We start from the raw sequence: 18,829 nt of genomic DNA, 5'->3' as shown, positions 1-18,829 counted from the left end.
GACACTTAATAATTAGCTAGCTGTGTGGCCTTGGGCAAGCCACTTAACCCCATTTGCCTTGCAAAAACCTAAATAAAAGCTAATTTGATTCAGAAAAGACAGAATTTTGAATGAATCTCAATTCTCTTTAATCCATTAAATGAACATCAAATAAACCAGATCTTCTATCTGGATTATTCCCTTCAATCTGGAATAAATTTCAACTAGTTTTTTCAGATCTCCCTACAAGACTACCAAGATGGAAACTGACCAAAAGAGACAAGTGATATGACCTCTGATTTTTATTTATGTCTAGTGGCAGGTGGCAAAACATGTCAGTGCAAGCTCAAGGCTTATAACTGATTAGTTTGGGGTAAGTAAGATGTTTGTAAAAGATCTAGCTTAGCAATACCCTGAACTTGATTTTCAGCTTGATGTTGTGGGACAGGTCAGAGGAGAAGAAAGAAGAAATCATTTCAAAAACTTTTACTCAATATAGCATGTTTGAAAAAAAAATATCAGCATCTAGTGCATTCTATTTGAATACCAATACAGGACAAAATGATCATCATAAATGACTTCATGAAATATTGTATTTCCTATAAAATATTGTAATTTGATGGGAAAATAAATAGTATTTAAACTCCATGACAACAAATTATCAAAAATCAAAGCAGAACACACGCACATATATATATATATATATACACACACACACACACACACACACACACACACACATGAAATCTTAACAGAGAAAATAAATAAAAATGATGCAATTATTAAAATAAATGAATCACTGATCAAGATAGTGATGAAAATCAACTTTTAAGCAAGGCACTACCATTGGATTTCCTAATAATTAATGAACTGTGTAAATTTGAAAGACATAATTCCTTCTAAATTAGTCAAGAGATTATGTTTTGTGAGCAATTCACAGCATATTTAGATTAGTGTGATTGTCTTTATTTTCTTTTGTTAGATATTAGGGCTTTATTGAAGCAATGTCTATACTATCTTTCCTGTTTAATCACAAGACTCATCACAAATATGAACTATGGTTTCAGATTGTCAAAAATTGTTAAAATAAAAAATATCATATTATAATAATAAAGGGGACTGAGTTAACATGCAATGTTAGAGATGCAGAAAAAGGAGTATCAATATTTTAAAATATGCAAAACATTTTAAATCTACAGAAAAACAAAAACAGTCAAAAAAGGACATAAACTGGGCAATTTTGTCATGTTAAAATTAATATATATGTATATATTTGAAAACTAATCATACATAACCAAAGTTCATATACAACCTTTTTGGGGTCTTCCTTGTATATCAAAATACTTTTATTTATTAATGATTATTAAGTTCACTATAAAAAAGTTTTTTTAAGTGAAGACATGACTTCTGTAAGGCAACCTTTCTATAATCAATAGTTATTTTGAGGTGTTAACATCTACTTAGTTAAAATGGTCACCACAAAAAATCAGAATTTCTTAGTACTATAAGAACTATTAAGGATCATGAAGCTCAGTGGTTCCCAATGATTTTGTTCCTCAACTCCCTTTCAACAACAACCACCAAAAAAAAAAAAAACACACAATGTAGTGAATTCCCAGGGTAATCTGATATAGTGATCATAATATTCCTTTATATAGTCATTAAGTAATTATAAAAACCAGATTACTTGCCCCTCAAAACTCCAAAGTAAAATGTGTATCATATAAATTCTGAAATAGTTTCTGAAATATTGTGAAAAATCTAAAAATGCCATTATAAAACTCTACAAAATAATTATGAATATCTTATGTGGGACATTCTGTAAGAATTAGAAGATAATCCATTAAGATCTCATATGCTTACTATTTTATAAGGATTTCATATTAAATTGCTGTAGAAACAAACTGGTAATAATTCAAAATATGAACATGCTTCAAAACAAGCAAACGGAGGGAAAAGATATTTAACATAAATGGGCAATTATGTGTTATTTAAGGCACCACAGAAGAAATTTTAGCATGAACCCCTTGAATTGATTCACTAAATGAGAATCCCTGATCTTGTCCAGTCTTCTCAACTACGGGAAGGAAAATAAGACTCAGGTAAGTTAATTAGCTCAAATCACCCAGTTAGTTAGGATTTGTCAAAATTAGAAACAAAGTCTCCTAATTTTCAGCTCTTTCCCTATATAGCATATATCAAAATTCTAACATAAATTTAAATTTTAAAATGTTAGAGAAGTACAACAAACAAAAAGGTTGTCATCGTGCAGTATAATAAGTTGAATCAATCAAGAGGAATAAGTGGAATAAGAAATACATACTTTTCTTTTCATACTATCACTGTGGTATTCAGGAGGTACGGAGACAGGAAGAAAAATTTTGTGGTTGGCACCTTCAACCTACTCCAAATTGAAAGAGAATAAAAAAGAAGCAAACCCACAAGGGTATACAAATATAGACAGAAACACAGAGATTATTAAATGGCAGAAATCATAGAAAGCACAAATACACAAAGCTATCATTTTTAAAGGTCATAATTTTTCTTGGTAGAAACTACAACATAACAAATGAATAACTTGCTGTAATATGCATCAGTATTGTATGTACCTATAGTATTTGAAATCTTTGCTCCCACTAATAAAAACCAACATAGGATATTGATTCATGCAGGGTATGAAAAGAAAAATTTACCAATTCTTTCAAAAAAGGGGAAAACATAGGTGTATTTTGCTCAACTTACATTCTGTTCTTTCTCATTCAGGTGAAGTCCACCATGAAAATTATCAAATGACATAATGAAAAAAGAGTCTTCTACTTGTTGAAACCTTATCATTCAAAATTCTGTTCAAATGTGATCGCTTCCACAAACTTTCCCTGAGTCCTCTTCTCTGCCATGCCCCTTCCCTTTAATGTTGGATATAATCTTTTATTTATTGGATTTCATATGAGATTTGCTACTCTTCTACCATACTCTATTTGTACCAAACCTTGTATTTAAACTACAACCCCCTCCTAAGATTAAAAACTTCACATGAGTAGGGATCATTTTATGTAATCATTGTATCTCTCTCCTAGTGCCTAACAAAGTATCTTTTGCAGAGCAAGCATTTTATAACTTAATTAAAGCCAAGGATGGGTTCTACTCATGTGAAATCAGTCTCTAAACCAGGGGTTCTTAATTTAGGTTTTGGGGCCATGGACAGATTTGGGGAATCCATGAGCTAGTATGGAAAAAATATTTTACCAGCTGTATTTCAATGAATTAAATTCCTTTATAAATATGTTTTATTTTATACATTTAAAAACATTCTAAGAAGAGATTCCTAGTATTCATCACACAAAAATTTAAGAACCTTTATTCCAAACATATTTAGCCTAAAGAATTCTTTCACCTCAAATGTACAGAAATTTTTTCTCAGAATTGCTATAGTCAATCCCCTTTCCCTCAATTCTTATCCTCTTTGACCTTTCTGCAGTATTCAACTTTGTGAAATACATCGTCCTCCTTGATATACCTGCTTTGGTTTTTAAGGCAGTGCTCCCTCGGTTCACTCTCTTCTTTCTCTCTTTTTCATTCATTTCAGTCATATGTGACTCTTCTGACTCCAACTGGGTTTTCTTGGCAAAAGATACTAGAGTGGTTTTGTCATTTCTTTTTCCAACTCATTTTACATATGGAGAAACTGAAGTAAGTAGGATTAAGTGACTTGCCCAGAGTCACATAACTACTGAATGTCGGAGCCAGATGTGAACTCAGAAGATGAGTTTTCCTGATTATAAGGTCAGTACTCTAACTGTCCCACTCTTTCCCTTGGTGACCTTGTAAACACCAATGAGTTAAATTATCAAGCCTAACAAGTGACTGCCAAAACTATAAACTTAATCATCATCTCTCCTTAAACTTCATGTGTTTAATTCTATTTGACTACTAGATGTTAACATCTGGACCTTCAAAACTCAGACTCATCCTCTTCCCTATTAAACTAACCCTGACTCATAAATTCCCTATTTCTTCAGCAACCTCTTAGATTCTTCCCACTCCCTAATCTTTCATATCCAGTAATTTATCAATTACTATTTGTTTTTAACCTCCAAAAACATGTTTTGAATTCCTTCTCTTCCCTTTCTAGTCCATCTTTCATACAGCTTCCATAATCACTGGTCTCCCTAATGCATAGATCTTACTATGTTACTCAAGTCAAAAGTCCTTAAGGGGATCCCTATAGTCAGAAGTGTAAAATCTAAACTCCCTAGAATAGCAAATAAAAGTTCCCACAATCTGACTCTTTTCATTCTTATTTCATATTATTTCCCTTTGCAAGCACTGTATTTTCTAGTCAAACATTACTATTAGCTGTTAGCCTATCTCCTTCTGCTATCCTCTCTCTCTCCAACTTCATACATTTGCACGGATTATCTCCCTTATCTGAAATGCATTCTCTGATCACCAACATCTGCCAGATCCTTTTACCCTTCAAGATTCAGCTTAGAAATCACATCTCTTCCATCCAATCTTTACAGCTACAAATATTTTTCTTTATCAAAGTTCTTTCTCATATCCCCTTAGTATCCCCATTACTTACTAATTTTTATTATAATTAATTCTGCATATAACATATTCTATCCCCAAAACAACAAATGTAAAGTCCTTGAGGACAGGGGCTATCTTTTTTTAAAAAAAATTTTCCCTCTAATTTCTAGCCAAGTTTGCTACAATCAGTACTCATCTGAACAAATGACTAGATTTGGCAGGTATTGCCATAGTTAAAAATAATAACAGTAATTTATTAGTAATAATTGATTACTATTTATATATATAGCAATATATTTCTAAGGTAAACTACAGGGTTGAAATCATGAAATCAGGTTTTTTCCAGATCACCAGGTAAATAGGAATATACTGATGGAGAATCAGGTATGTGTAAAACTCACTGAACCACATTCTCTAAAAATCTAAAAGAATTAGGAACTCAATTTAAAAGGGAAGTGAAGACCTTTTAACCTTTCATGATGGCTTTGGGGCATGACATATGGAAAATCAGAACAAGCACAATTTTAATCACTAGCCTTTGAAGAAATCAGATAGAATCTCTCTCTATTAACAGAAGATTTTATCTTGGTCTATGAAACCCCAATCTGCATGTTTCAGTCCAGGCACTGTTACAAAACCTGGAGCAGATGCTCCATTTATCAGGTTCACCTTGAAGCTACTCAGATTCCAGGTTCTATTTAAACTCCAATATTATTCTGTGCTTCTGAGGACTACGTTCTTCATTCCAGGAGTTTTTATGATTAATGTCTTCCTTAGGAAAACATTTATGTAATGTCAAACATCTACATATTTCCAAAGTACTTAGGCAAAAGATTCCAGGGTCTTCTAATTTGTTAAATGAGTTTTTCCACTTTTTTGGTATATCTACCCAACCTTTATCTCAACCTATCCATTGTATAGTATTTTTTCATTACATATAATTTTAATTTTTCTAAAGCATTTTAATAGCATAAAGAGAACTAAAACTGAAATTAAAATAACCAGCGGAAATAAATTTAAAATAAATTTTCTACATTTAAATGTATCTATGAATTATATTTAAGCTGGAAGAATATTTATGTATCAAAATCAATAATACTGAATTGTGACCCAAATTATAGAAATAGCAGCCTAAGCTTAAAAAAAAAACAAATGAATTGTGCCTTTTCAAATACACATGTATAGATTAGATATAATATGTATATATACTTTCTGTATATTACGCATTTATGTTTTTATAGATGTATATATTTTTCACATCTTCAACAATTATAAAACTTTTATTAAGGATTATAAACTGAAAATAATCCCAAGTAAAAATGTTTCAGTTTTGGTAGTTCTGCCATTTTTATATTATAGTATTAATAACATTTCCCTATATTCCTACTTTGAAGCACTGTCATGTCATTGGTGTGTGGAGTTTGGGGTGGAATGGGATGAAGATACAGAGATTATGGGTTCCTACTCACAATGTCAGCAAATCACAAACTTTAACAGGCAAAAAGATTTTGAGGAAAGCCCCAGTGACAGATTGTGTATTGATAATCAGAAGATAAGATCAGAATTTGAGTAGTTTATTATTAGGAAGCAGGTTACTAAGTAAAGAATTTTTTGAACAAAGAAATTCATTAAATTATCTATTAAAATGCAGGAAGGGTTAGGATCTGTGTTGGTGGAGGGAATTAAAAGAATTCTTAATAACATTCAGCTACCAAAGTAACTTTCCTAAAGTACATGGCTGACCACATCATTCCTTCCACCAATAAAATGATTTTATTGTCCCCAGAACAAATATAAAATCTTTTGTTTGACTTACAATGTCTTGAACAACCCATCTCTTTCCTAACTTTATAGTCTCCTTATATTTTTATTCCCTTCCATCCATTCTACAAACCAGGAACTCTGGTCTTGTTTCTCACACAAAATTACCACCTAGTATCAGCTGTTCTCCATGATTTGAATGTTTTCTCATCTCACCTCCACCTCCTGGTTTTCCCTAACACTTATCTGAAAGCTCAAATTCCAACTCTGCAAGAGACGTTTCTCAGTCTCTCTCTCTCTCTCTCCCCTGTGTCACCTACCTGTATCTATATTGCCTACATCATTTTTTTAAGTGTTGTCTGCCAAATTAGACCATAAGCTCCCTAAGGACCAAATCCAGGTTTTTACTTTTCTTTGCATCCCCAGAACTCAGCTTAGTACCTTAATAAATCCTTATTAACATTTTACTTGTAAGTCTTATTATCCAATTGTATCATTTTATAGTTGAAGAAATGAAGCCCAAGGATATTAAGTGATGCATCCAAAGTCACTCAATTAGTAAGTTAGTTTCTTTGACTCCTGAAATATTACTCTTTTTACTGTACTTTGCTACTTCCTTCAGCAATTATAATTTAAAATACTGACAACAGAAAAAGAAGAATATCTCAACTATCTAGTACCATGATTTTAGTGAAGAAGAAGAGTAGCTGGGATAAAATTTTAAACCAAATTTTAAATATTTAAATTTTTTCAATTGTTGAAATAAATTTCAAGCATAAACACATTTGAGAAATTACAGATTTTTCTGCTACCCTGGACTTTGCTCCATCAGTTTCCTCATCTGTAAAATAGGGATAATAATAATCCCTATCTTGCAAGGTTGCAGGAATAAAATGAAATAATATTTATAATGTACTTGGCAAATTTTGTAGTGCTATAAAAGTGCTAGCTTTATTAGCACATCATAATTATCAGAAATAAGTATTAAGGTTTCCTAATCAAAAAACCAAATTTTTCCTTATTACTCTTATTTAAGTAGTCTTGAATGTGTGCTCACAAAAATACTAAATTAATGCCCTATTTTTTTTAAATTAGCTATTCTTTCATGATATAAATTCAAACAAAAAGCTTCCATTCAAAAATTTCATTGAATTTATAGTATGTTGTTTCAAGATCAGAAACATATAATAGCCAGAAAACCCATTATACAGAAAGCTATTTAAAAAATAATAACAACCAAAAAGATAAGATCCTCTATTATTTCAACACATTGGCTGGAAATTATTTCCTTTTTAAGATCATATAAGAAGGGAGTTGTCCTCATATTTGATCCCTCTTATTTTTCAAAAACAGCTTTTGTTTGTCATTTCCACAGTCATTTTTGTTTCTAACTTATCTACTCTATAATTTTTTGAGATTTTCTCTTTTATGCATATTCCAGGTTTTTCTCAAATTTATATTTGGCTTGTTCCTTCTTTCCTTTTCTATTTTTAACATGTGTTTTTAGAGATATAATTTTAGAGATGATTTTTCCTGAAAAATGATTTCAACTTCATTCAAGAAATTTTGATGTTATTTCATCATTAGTTTTCTTTCATTTAATTATTAATTCTATGACTTGTTTTTGATTTATTATTTGAAAATTCATTAAATCTACATTAGAGTCTCTATCTTTTGTTTGGGCTCCCTGAAATGATTACTTTTTTTCTGTGCTTAGATCTGAAAAGGATACACTTAGCATTTTGGTCTTTTTACATTTAGATACAATTTCTCAGAGTCCTCCTCTTTATTTTTCAAAAATAAATACAAATATTTTTCCCAGCTACTTTGTATAAATTATCTGTGAAAGTGAAAAGAAACTCTCAGTTCTAGAAAGGTATTAGGTATTTACTTTGGTAGGCAGTGAAATTAAAATGCGCTCAAGTAGATATTAAAAAATAAAAGATCAAAGAAAGCATATGAGGCACATATAGAAAAATATGATCTACAAACCAATTAAGATAAACATGGCATTTCAAAGGCACAGAGAGTACCTAGAACTAAAATGGACACAGTCCTATCTAAAACCCCAGAGATTGAAGTGATAGAAATTTGATAGACCTTCTAGTAATAAGATGGTAAGACCATAATTCTAAAGTTGGAAGGGACCTCAGAGGCCAACCAGTCCAACCATTTCTTTTAGAAATGAGAAAATAGAGGCTTAGTAACTTGTCCAGGGTCACTAGCACCAATCCTCAGAGTAAAACCCTTCTGCCACTATCTTCTCCTTATTCCAGATCTCACAAGAAAAGATGGTCTCTTTCCTTGTCAATGAAATTCAAAAAGATCTCAATCTAGCCTGTCTCCTCCCCTCCGTCATCCCCACTTACTCATAATTAATTTTTCCCTAGTTATTGTCCACTTCTCCAATGCCTTTATACCAATTTCTTCCCCAGCTTCAAAAAACTCTCATTAGAAAAATACAATTCTTTGCTGCTCAAGAGTACCCCTAGAATACCCCCTGAGGTGAAGGGTGGAGTCATCAGGCACCTGTGGGATTGAAGTCATTCATAAGAATGGGAGTTAGCCTAAACATCCTCATAATTTACAAAAACAACAAGCTTTCATCCCATTGAAAGACTGGAGAACATTTGGCCTCTATCATGGCCAAAGAGAAAAATAAGGAAATGCCAGTTAGTTGCCCTTTGTAAGCAATCACAGTTCTGACTTAGCTGCCATTATTTCTTACTATGGTAAGCAGACCAGAAACAATATCTATACATGTTCTGAATGTGGGGATTACTCACAAGGACTATACTTATTGGTCAATCTCTCTCCCCCTCAACCCACATCTCCAGAAAAAATATTCTACTTCCTTCCTATCTGCAACTTCAAATATCAGGTTGCATTGTATCAACAGACTTTGACTGAGATAGACCTAAAGAAAATTTTGTAATGTGTACTTCATTTTACAATTTATAACTAAGGCTAAAAGTAAAAGGACTTAATACTTACTGTGTTTTTTTGAGTGACCATATCCTGAAAAAAATTAACAGAAACAGGTCAAGACATGCTTCTGGAAAAGAGTTCATCATAACAACAATTTATAAGGGCAGCTATTCACTTACTGCAATAAAAGCCAACAACTGCAAACCTTCCTAAACATTGAGAATATAGCCCAGTAAATATTATATTTTTTTTTGGCTAGGGTATTCTTATTCTTAATTACATACCTTTAGGATCAAATTGCTAGCTAGTTATTTAAAGTAATGGAAGCTCCTCTACCCCTTTGCACCCAATATTTTTCCTTATAAATTTTTGGGTTTCTGGACTCATAACTCTTTCCTCATGAGGTAGGGCCATTTTGACTTCAAATCAGCTTCTATCATCTAATAGTAAAACCTCCTTGAGAAGAGCAAAGTGGGGAATGAGGTTCAGTCCCCATTAGAATTCTGAGAGTTCCACCAGGACATACCTATTTTAGTCAGTTAATTTATATGAGTTTATTTTTATATCCTGCTGCTTTACTAATGTTGTTCATTGCTTCAAGTAGTTTTTTTACTTGATTTTCTAGGGTTCTCTAAGTATACCATCATATCAACTGCAAAGAGTAAGAATTTTGTTTCCTTGCGGCCTATTTTAATTCCTTCAATTTCTTTTTCTTCCCTTATTGCTAAAACTAGCATTTTGTGTACAACATTGAATAATAGTGGTGATAATGGGTATCCTTATTTCACCCCTGATCTTTGGGAATTCTTCTAGCTTATCCCTATTACATATAATATTTGCTGATGGTTTTGGGTAGATACTGCTTATCCTTTTAAGAAAACTCCATTTATTCCTATGCTTATTAGTATTTTTAATAAGAACATGTGCTGTATTTTGTCAAAAGCTTTTTTGACATCTATTGAGACAATCATATGATTTCTGTTAGATATGGTCAATATGCTGATTATTTAAATTGAACTATCTCTGCCTTCCTGTTATAAATCCTAATAATGATCAGAATGTTTTATCCTAAGTGTTAACTTGCTATAATCTCTTTTAGGTCAGTAAATTTAACAAAATGATTATACAGCACTTGAAACACATCAATTAAACAGTCATGAGAACCAACATTTATCTGGGGGGGGGTGGAAAAGAGGGTTTCCACATATTCCTTCCTAAATCTCCTTGAAATGTCTTAATTTCTAGTCCGCAAAGAGAAGCCTTGAAAAAGGGGGACTAACAACAATTTCTGGTATCCCAACCCCATTTCATTAAAATTATCTCTTCTATTTTTTTATTCAGTTTGTATAACTTTGAACTGAGTTCCATAACTATCTACTGAAATGGAAAACAAGACATATTAAAATTCACGTTATTTCAATATTAAAAAAAATCAACAGCAAAGAACATGTTATCCTTGTATCTTACAGCTCCCAAATTACAAATTTAACAACTTTAATGAAATCCAAATCTGTCTATATATTGGTGCCATTTGGATTAATTTGAATATGTTTCAACCTTCTTGGAAACCAATGTAGAATTGTAATTATAGAAATTAATTGGTTTCTTTGGTTACAAGCATATGGATTACCTAATTGCTGAAACATCAATAGCATATTAATGTAGTTTGAATCTGGGACATGTCAACTTAGAGCATACGACCATACTAGGTTACTTAGCATGTAAAATATACTAAGAATATTTTAAAATCTGCAATAGTTTCTGAATTGTGTACAAATTATCCATTTTATTTATAAAATTAACCCTAAATCTATTTTTTCCAAATATGGATAAAAAATAATAGTTGGGAAAATGGCAGAAGCTAACATTTTCTTCTTCTTTTTTTAAATCCCTTATATCATTACCATCTAATTAGCTAATTTGTAGTTGGAGATATGGATGACAGCACACACTAAAGGGATGGTGAAGTTTCAAATGGTTGGGGTTCCAGTTGTAAATTATCCACATTATTAAGAGCAGTATAAATGAGTGGAAGGTATTGCCTCAAACTCTATAAAAGTCAGATTCTGCAGGATAAATATACTAAAATTAGAAGGACCAAGAAGGATTCCTATAGATAGTAAGATTTTAGTTGGAACTTAAGGAAAGCCAAGGATATCAGTAGTCAGAGCAGAGAAGGGGGAAAAAAGCATTCCAGGTTGGGGAACAGCAGAGAAAATGCCCAGAACTGAGAGACGGAATGTGGTACAACTAGGAGACCACTTCCCATTAAAAGTGTTGCTAATGCATCAAGAAATCACAAATAATTTCAAAGAAATTCATCTTTACTCAAGTGCTTTGAGTTTCATTGAAAGAACACTACTGAAGTGGCAATGAGAAAACATCTTCGAAGCAAATATCCTCACTATGAACCTATGGCACTGAGGGACTAAATTCACATCTCTATTATTCCATCTTCCTCAACCATAATTGGATTCATCACAGTCTTTGGCAGAATTTCATTCACTTAAACTATGTTATACAGAAGAATCTGAAGGGCATACCTTACCTTGAGTGAGAGAGCAGTGTCTGCATCAATATCATGGTAGAGTATAACGTTATTAGCCATGTCAAAGCTTTCTCTTACACCAAGGTGATAGAAGAGGGATGGCTGTCTGGAAATGTCACTCATATCTACCACAGCAACATCTAAAATAATTAGGAATAAGGCAAGGAAAGAGAGCTTAGAAGAGCAGAGGAAAGGTCATATAGTTTACTGATCCAACCCAAATCAATAAACATTAAGAGCAAAATTTTCTGTACCAGACTTTATGGATACCTGTGATCAGGTAGTTTGTTTAGTTGTGTCTGACTATTCATGACCCTACTTGGTATTTTCTTGGCAAAGATACTGCAGTGGTTTGCAATTTTCTTCTCCTACTCATTTTACAGATGAGGAAACTGAGGCAAACAAGGTTAAGTAATTCACCCAGGGTCACACAACTAAACTAGTGTCTAAGGTCAGATTTAAACTCATGAAGATGAATCTTCCTGATTCCAAGTACATTACTCCAATCACCTGAAAGTGTCACTTGGAAGTTTACATTCTACTATTCCCTTATTAGTATCTCACTGATTTATAAACAGTAATGAACTGCACTTAATAACTCTGTGATCCATGATCATGTAGAGCTAAAGAATGATTTAGTTCAAATATCAATTTTAATTAGGGTAGATAGATAGTAGTAAAACAATATCTTAATAGCATTATTATTATAATAGCATTTTTATAATGCTTTAAGGTTTGTAGTGTTCTATAGTATTTATCCTATTTGACCCTCACAACTCTTTTTACCATCCCCATCATACAGATTGTGAAACTGAGCAGAATGATTTACTCAAGGGTATCTAACTCCATTTCCCCATAGTATAGCCCTTAGTCCAGGACCTGGCACATGATAAGCTTTATAAAAAATATTGGCTGGAATTGAACCCAGGTCTTCCTGATTTAACTTCCCTTTTTAGTATGCTTCTAGCCATGAAACAGGCATACAAAAATATTAATTAATTTTTAATGTTTACAAAGAAGTAAATGAAAATCTCATGTCCTCAGTTTTTTTTAGAATTCAATTAAATACTGGGTACAATAAGTTTTAACCCAGTTGGAATGTATGCTCAAAATCCTGCCTTAAAAAAAAAAAGTAAATGTTTAGATCTTTTCAAAAGAATCCAAGGTATCAACATAGGGTTTTAAGACCTAATCAAAATGTTCTGCTTTCTAGAAATCAGGGCTACCCCCTAGTTTTCTCCTCTGTTGGTCCATATTCATTTTGAAGGGATATTAACATGTTTTCAATTAAAATAGGATTTTAGATAATACTAAAGTAATACTATGAAACAGAGAGGTCAAATTCACAAATACTGGGATTGTTTAAAGAACTCTTAAAAGTTCTTTAAAAAACTGTACTCCTGAATGGCAAAGACCATAGTTATTAGAATTTGGGTAATAGCTATTTTCACAGAGAATTTTTTAATGACAAGGTTAATAGCAATTAAAATAAAATCAACATTCCTTGCTGTTGATCATTTCTATCTTGTGTTGGATGGAAAGTTAGATAATGAGCATGGAGAGATGAAATTTAGAGCAGAGAAATAAAGAAGTCTTCTAAACATCTTATAGTCTCTCCCAGTTCAGAAGGAAATCAAATTGGTTTTTGAAATGATATTAAAGTAGTATATGTAAAATGAGGTGGGAGTGGATTGAGCCTCCCCATTTTTTTAAGGCAGGATTTTGAGCATACATTCCAACTGGGTTAGAACTTATTGTAGCCAGTATTTAATTGAATTCTAAAAAAATTAAGACAGATTTTCATTCACTTCTAAGTAAAAACATTAAAAATGAGCAACATTTCCAGCCATCCCTCTTCTGTGTAATAAGCATATTAATCTTCCAAATTCAACAATTTAAGAAGTTTATCAAAGTCAATATCTAAAATAAAAAATTAAGGATTTAGGATTTATATGTATAAATATATGTGTATATGTATGTACATTTGTATACATATCAGGCATAAAGTTTGCTGGTTTTGAGTCATTTCAAGTCCTATCTGGCTCTTTGTGACCCCATTTGGGGTTTTCTTGGCAACAATATTGAGTGGTTGTCTTTTTCAGATCATTGTACAGATGAAAAAATTAAGGTAAATAAGGTGAAGTGACTTGGATAGAGCACTGGCCCTTGTCAAGGATTACACATAGTTAGGAAATGTCTGAGGTCTAATTTGAAATCAGATCTTCTTGACGCTAGGCCTTGAACTCTATCCACTGTGCCACCTAGACAGATACCCTATACCAAATAGAATTCAAAGGTGTTAACTAAAATGAAAAATATATTGCTATCTCACCATATGGTCTCAAAAAAAGAACTGACTGGCTACTAGAACTGCCCACCCTTTTTAAATAGTCGATTTTGAGAAAAAAGGGGAAGGAACATGTGCTTTGAATTTGGTTTAATAAAGGCCACTACAGATAATAGAAACATTTACTGATGAACGCTTTAAGGGCAGGACCCTGTTTTTGCATTTCTCTGTATCCCCCAAGCTCAGAACTATAAAGAGTAGGCCTGTCATTCTTTTTTGATTGACTGTTCATATAATCATCAATTGTTATATGCTTCATCATGATGCTTCAAAGGCATTTGAAATTACAGACAAAATTGGGTGGCATGAAGGGGAAAAGAGGGATGGGGGAGAGAGGGAGGGAGAGAGAGAGGGAGAGAGAGAGAGAGGGAGAGAGAGAGAGAGAGAGGGAGAGAGGGAGAGAGAGGGGGGGAGAGAGAGAGGGAGGGAGGGAGGGAGGGAGGGAGGGAGAGAGAGAGAGAGAGAGAGAGAGAGAGAGAAAAGGAAAGGAGATTTTTATTAATTTTGCAATCCTCTATATTCTATTCTATACATTTTCTAGAAGGGGTTTAAAGGTTTCACCAGGCTTCAACAGGAACAAATGACACAAAAGCAGTAAAAACTCCCTGTTCTGGATGATCTCTTTAAGTTAATTCTAGCATTAAAATTGTGTAAAATGTAACTATTTCCCCATAATATAGCCCTTAGTCCAGGGTTTGGCACATGATAAGCTTTATAAAAATATTATTTTATCATCATCACTTATTATTCAGAACTTGCTGTTGAATCTATTATCTTGAAATATTTAAAATAAAGTTTCACAACCTATGCTACTCTAAGAGCTTATGAGAAGGACTGCTTCAACAAATGGCTGGAGTAAGAGACGGGAAAGAAGAGAAGCAGCTGCCCCAAAGCCACAATTACTCATTTAGGTCACTTTTCTAGAAAACTATGGCTGGAAGACTTGAAAAATTATGTGATCTGGCTCCACTTGAACTTCAATAAATCCAGGAGCTTTTTAGGGGTGAATTAATTAAATGTTTGACCAAATAGAGCAGGCTAATTTTTAACTTTCGATCTTTAGCAGAAAAAAAAAGGTTATTCACCTCTGCATTAGGACATTATCCATTGAGGAGTAACCAGGTGGCAGTGTCTAGAAAGCACTCAATTTTATGAGTTCAAATATGGCCTCAGACACTCCCAATTTGGGTGACCCTGGGCAACTCACTTCACCATGTTTGCCTCACTTTTATCATCTGCAAAATGAACTGGAGAACGGTAAAGCACTCCAGTATCTTTGCCAAGAAAATTCCCAAATGGAGTCACTAAGGGTCAGACATGACTAAAAATGGATTGAAAAACAACCTCAGGGCAGCTAGGTGGTGCAGTGGATGAAGCACCAGCCCTGGAGTCAGGAGTATCTGGGTTCAAATCCAACCTCAGACACTTAATAATTACCTAGCTGTGTGGCCTTGGGCAAGCCACTTAACCCCATTTGCCTTGCAATAACTAAAACAAACAAACAAAAAAAACAAAACCACAGCCTCATATGTTGACTAGAGGACTTGGTGGGCTGAGGAGGGAGGGTTTTCTTCTGATCCTAGAAATGATTCTGTGACCTCCTAGTCTTAGTTTCCTAATCTGTTAAAAAGAAATAATGATGCATACATACACTCCCTACTTCCAAAGGTCATTATGACTGTAGATGTTGAAAAACACTACATAAATTGAGCTTTTCCTATTATCATAAGGCTAAAAGAAAATTCAAACTTAATGTAACTAAAAAACTACCTCTTTCAAACTGGATAACAATGTCAATCATGTAGCATAGTGTCTGCCACATTTTAAGTACTATAAAAATCTTAGTTATGTTCAGTTATGACCATATGACCATAACTGTGAAGAGGCATGATAGTTTCAGAGTCAGTAGGGAACTTAAGGTCATTTTGCAGATGAAAAATCTTAGCCAAAGTCCCATGGGAAATAAATCTAAGAGGTAGAGTTGAACCCTAGGGTTCTCTGACACCAAAAAATCAGTTATTTTTTCAGATTCTCTCCCATCTGTTTAAACTACCCAACTAAAACTGCATTTATAGGGTAGAAATAGAAGCTTTGAGAAATGTGATTGAAAGCCTGAAACTTGATTATAGTCCATCTGAAAGGAGAAAATTCCAAACAGTTCCTGCCTTTGTTTCAAGATTTTTCATGTAAAGTGATGGGACCATGATCTAACGATGCTAGAATTTAAAATTAAACTTATTCTGAAGTTCCCCACTGACTAAAGTTTGTCCCTCCTTTGCTCAAAACAAAAGATTATATTGGGCTTTGGCTGTTGGTAGCAAAAGCATATTGCCAGCTTCTTTGAGGAGCTCCCAAGAGACTGATATGGGAGCAAAAACACCGGATTTGGAGTTGACAACTTTTGGTAGAATCTTGGGCAAAGCACAGGTCTCCCTCAAGTTCAGTTCCTTCATTTCCAAATAGAGGACCTTTGGTTCTCAATTCTACTCCAAAGATTTACTACAAAACTTTAAGTGCTAAATAAAATATCACATGACTAAGATTCAAGATCCTTTTTTGGGAGCCCATAATTACTAAAAAACAACTAAGTAACCAAGATAAGTCATATTTCCTTATTGACTCACTTTTGATAAAGTAATCACAATAGACTGAGGGGAAAGCTACCAGAAAGCAAATTTATCAAAGGCTTTTTTTTTTAAAAAAATCAGGATATACTTTAAGTAATTAGGAAACTAATTTCCACACCCATAAAGCAACAGAGTAACAGCTAAGAATTTTTGGCATACATGAATTATGCTCAGTTACAATCATACTGATAACCTTCAAAAGGAAACCCATTTATTCCTCTATAGTATAGTGTTTAACCAAAGGCAGAAAAGCTGGTCATATAATGTATAGACAAGATTCAATGGAAAATATCCTGATGTTGGGAAAGAAAGAAGGCAAAAAGGAGAAGGGGATGGAAGAGGATAGGATGAATAGTGTCATCATGGAAGCCAATGAAGATGAGCTTGGATGAAATTTGAAGGATAATGGAGAGTAGAAGGGTCAAGTATATTATGGTCCATGGGGTCACAGACATGACTGAACAACAAAAGAAAAGTTGTTGAGAAAAAGTCCTTTCTTTACCATTTCTACTTACCAAGAAGCTCCCAACAAGCTGACATTTTATTTTAAAATTTTTTTCAATTAGTAAAAAATCTGTTTTCTCTTCTTCCCTTCTTTTCCTCATTGAGAGAAGGGAAGGGGGGGCAGCTAGGTGGCACAGTGAATAGAACTCCGGCCCTGGAGTCAGGAGTACCTGAGTTCAAATCTGGCCTCACACACACTTAATAATTACCTAGCTATGTGGCTTTGGGCAAGCCACTTAACCCCATTGCCTTGTAAAAGTTAAAAAAAAAAAGTTTTTAGGTTTTTTTATTTTGAAAACAAAATTTTCAACAGATATGCAGTCAAGTCAAATTTCTCATTAGCCATCTTCAAAAAATGTTTTTGAAGCAAGAATTTTTTGAAATATTTCACATTTGCTCTTCAGACTGTTAGAAGTTGAAAACTTTAACCTGAATTAGTCAGGTTTAGTCAGTCAAGTATTAACTGAATGTCACACAAATGGCAATCTGTGCCAGGGCCCATCACCACCTCTGGTCAGGAGGTGGGTAGCCCGTTTCATCATTAGTCTTCTATTATCATGTAGTCAAACTTCATAAGAATCTGCCAGGGAAAGGCCAAGATTCAAAAGAAGTACCTTGAGAGGGATTCTCCATGTGGAAGAACAGTGTATATACTGTCGGAGCCAAAGATGAATTTGATAGTTCTACTGACTTGCTTCCTCTCACCACCATTCTCCCAACCCACTCAATTCACCTTTTTTCCTTTTTTGCACAGGGGAGCTTTCCCTGAAACTGAGGAAAGAAGAATATATAGTATGTCCCAAAAGTCTTAATGTAGTTTTATGCTGGAAATAAAAGGTTAAAAAAAAAAGGTCAAGTTAGCCATTAAAAAAATGAACACTAAAAATATTAGTACTGTCCTTGTATCAGAAGCTCCAAGGTTAGAAATAGTAAAATTCATTCAAGGTTACAAATATAATGATGCAAGAGGTGTACCATATTATTTTACCCCAAAGGTAAAGTAGTACTATAAACTATAAGTGCTATTTTTATTCAAACCTACCTCTCACATAAAATTATGCAAGGAGTTTTTCCTTTTTCCATTTGGCAAATGATTATCAAAATTTAAAATATTAGGCAACTGAGGCAACTATATGGTAGAGAATAATTTACCATATTCTGAAACTGTACTGGCTCACACTAGTTTTTAAAATATATTCAAGGTCATCTAGGGGCCTTGCTTCATTACCCAACCTAAAATATATACTTTGCATTGATCTAATAAGAAGCAGTGCAGGGTACTGAAAAATCAACCCAGATTTGGAGTCAAAAATTCTACTTAAGTCTTCAAATTCTACTTAAGGAAGAGTTAACTCTCTTTGAGACTTGGTTTTCTCATCTGCAAAAAAAGGGTTGTTGTGAAGCTCAACTATCCATAATGTGTAATGTGAATTTAGCTGTTATTACTACCTAGTGGTCCTCTTTAAGGACACAAATTATAGGGGACACACACACAAAACACTGAGGATTTTTTAAAATACTTTTATTTACCCTGAACCAGAAAAATGCCAAATATTAATAACTGAGTTTAGATCAGTGAAAGCCTACTAGGAAAATGAAAAC

The 18,829-nt window shown here is 33.3% G+C and overlaps 1 protein-coding gene across 2 annotated transcripts in view; it reads right to left on the bottom strand.

The window, feature by feature from the left end:
• Window positions 1-18,829, bottom strand: part of MAP3K15 (mitogen-activated protein kinase kinase kinase 15) — a 142,964-nt gene that overhangs the window by 109,022 nt on the left and 15,113 nt on the right. Inside the window, exons 1-4 of one of the 2 annotated variants that reach the window (XM_074214297.1) lie at window positions 17,842-18,198; window positions 11,750-11,889; window positions 9,268-9,291; window positions 2,303-2,380 (exon numbers count right to left, since the gene is read on the bottom strand). In XM_074214297.1, coding sequence (XP_074070398.1) covers window positions 2,303-2,380; window positions 9,268-9,291; window positions 11,750-11,889; window positions 17,842-17,938 — 339 coding nt within the window. In that variant the 5' untranslated portion in view covers window positions 17,939-18,198. Of the gene's footprint in view, window positions 1-2,302; window positions 2,381-9,267; window positions 9,292-11,749; window positions 11,890-17,841; window positions 18,199-18,829 lie in introns of those variants that run through there. The other variant, XM_074214296.1, reaches the window with a different exon arrangement.

Source organism: Macrotis lagotis, chromosome 1 (assembly GCF_037893015.1).
Source record: "Macrotis lagotis isolate mMagLag1 chromosome 1, bilby.v1.9.chrom.fasta, whole genome shotgun sequence".
Lineage (NCBI taxonomy): Eukaryota > Metazoa > Chordata > Mammalia > Peramelemorphia > Peramelidae > Macrotis > Macrotis lagotis.
The sequence above is the reverse complement of the archived record's forward strand: the minus strand, read 5'-3'. Positions and strand labels throughout refer to the sequence as shown.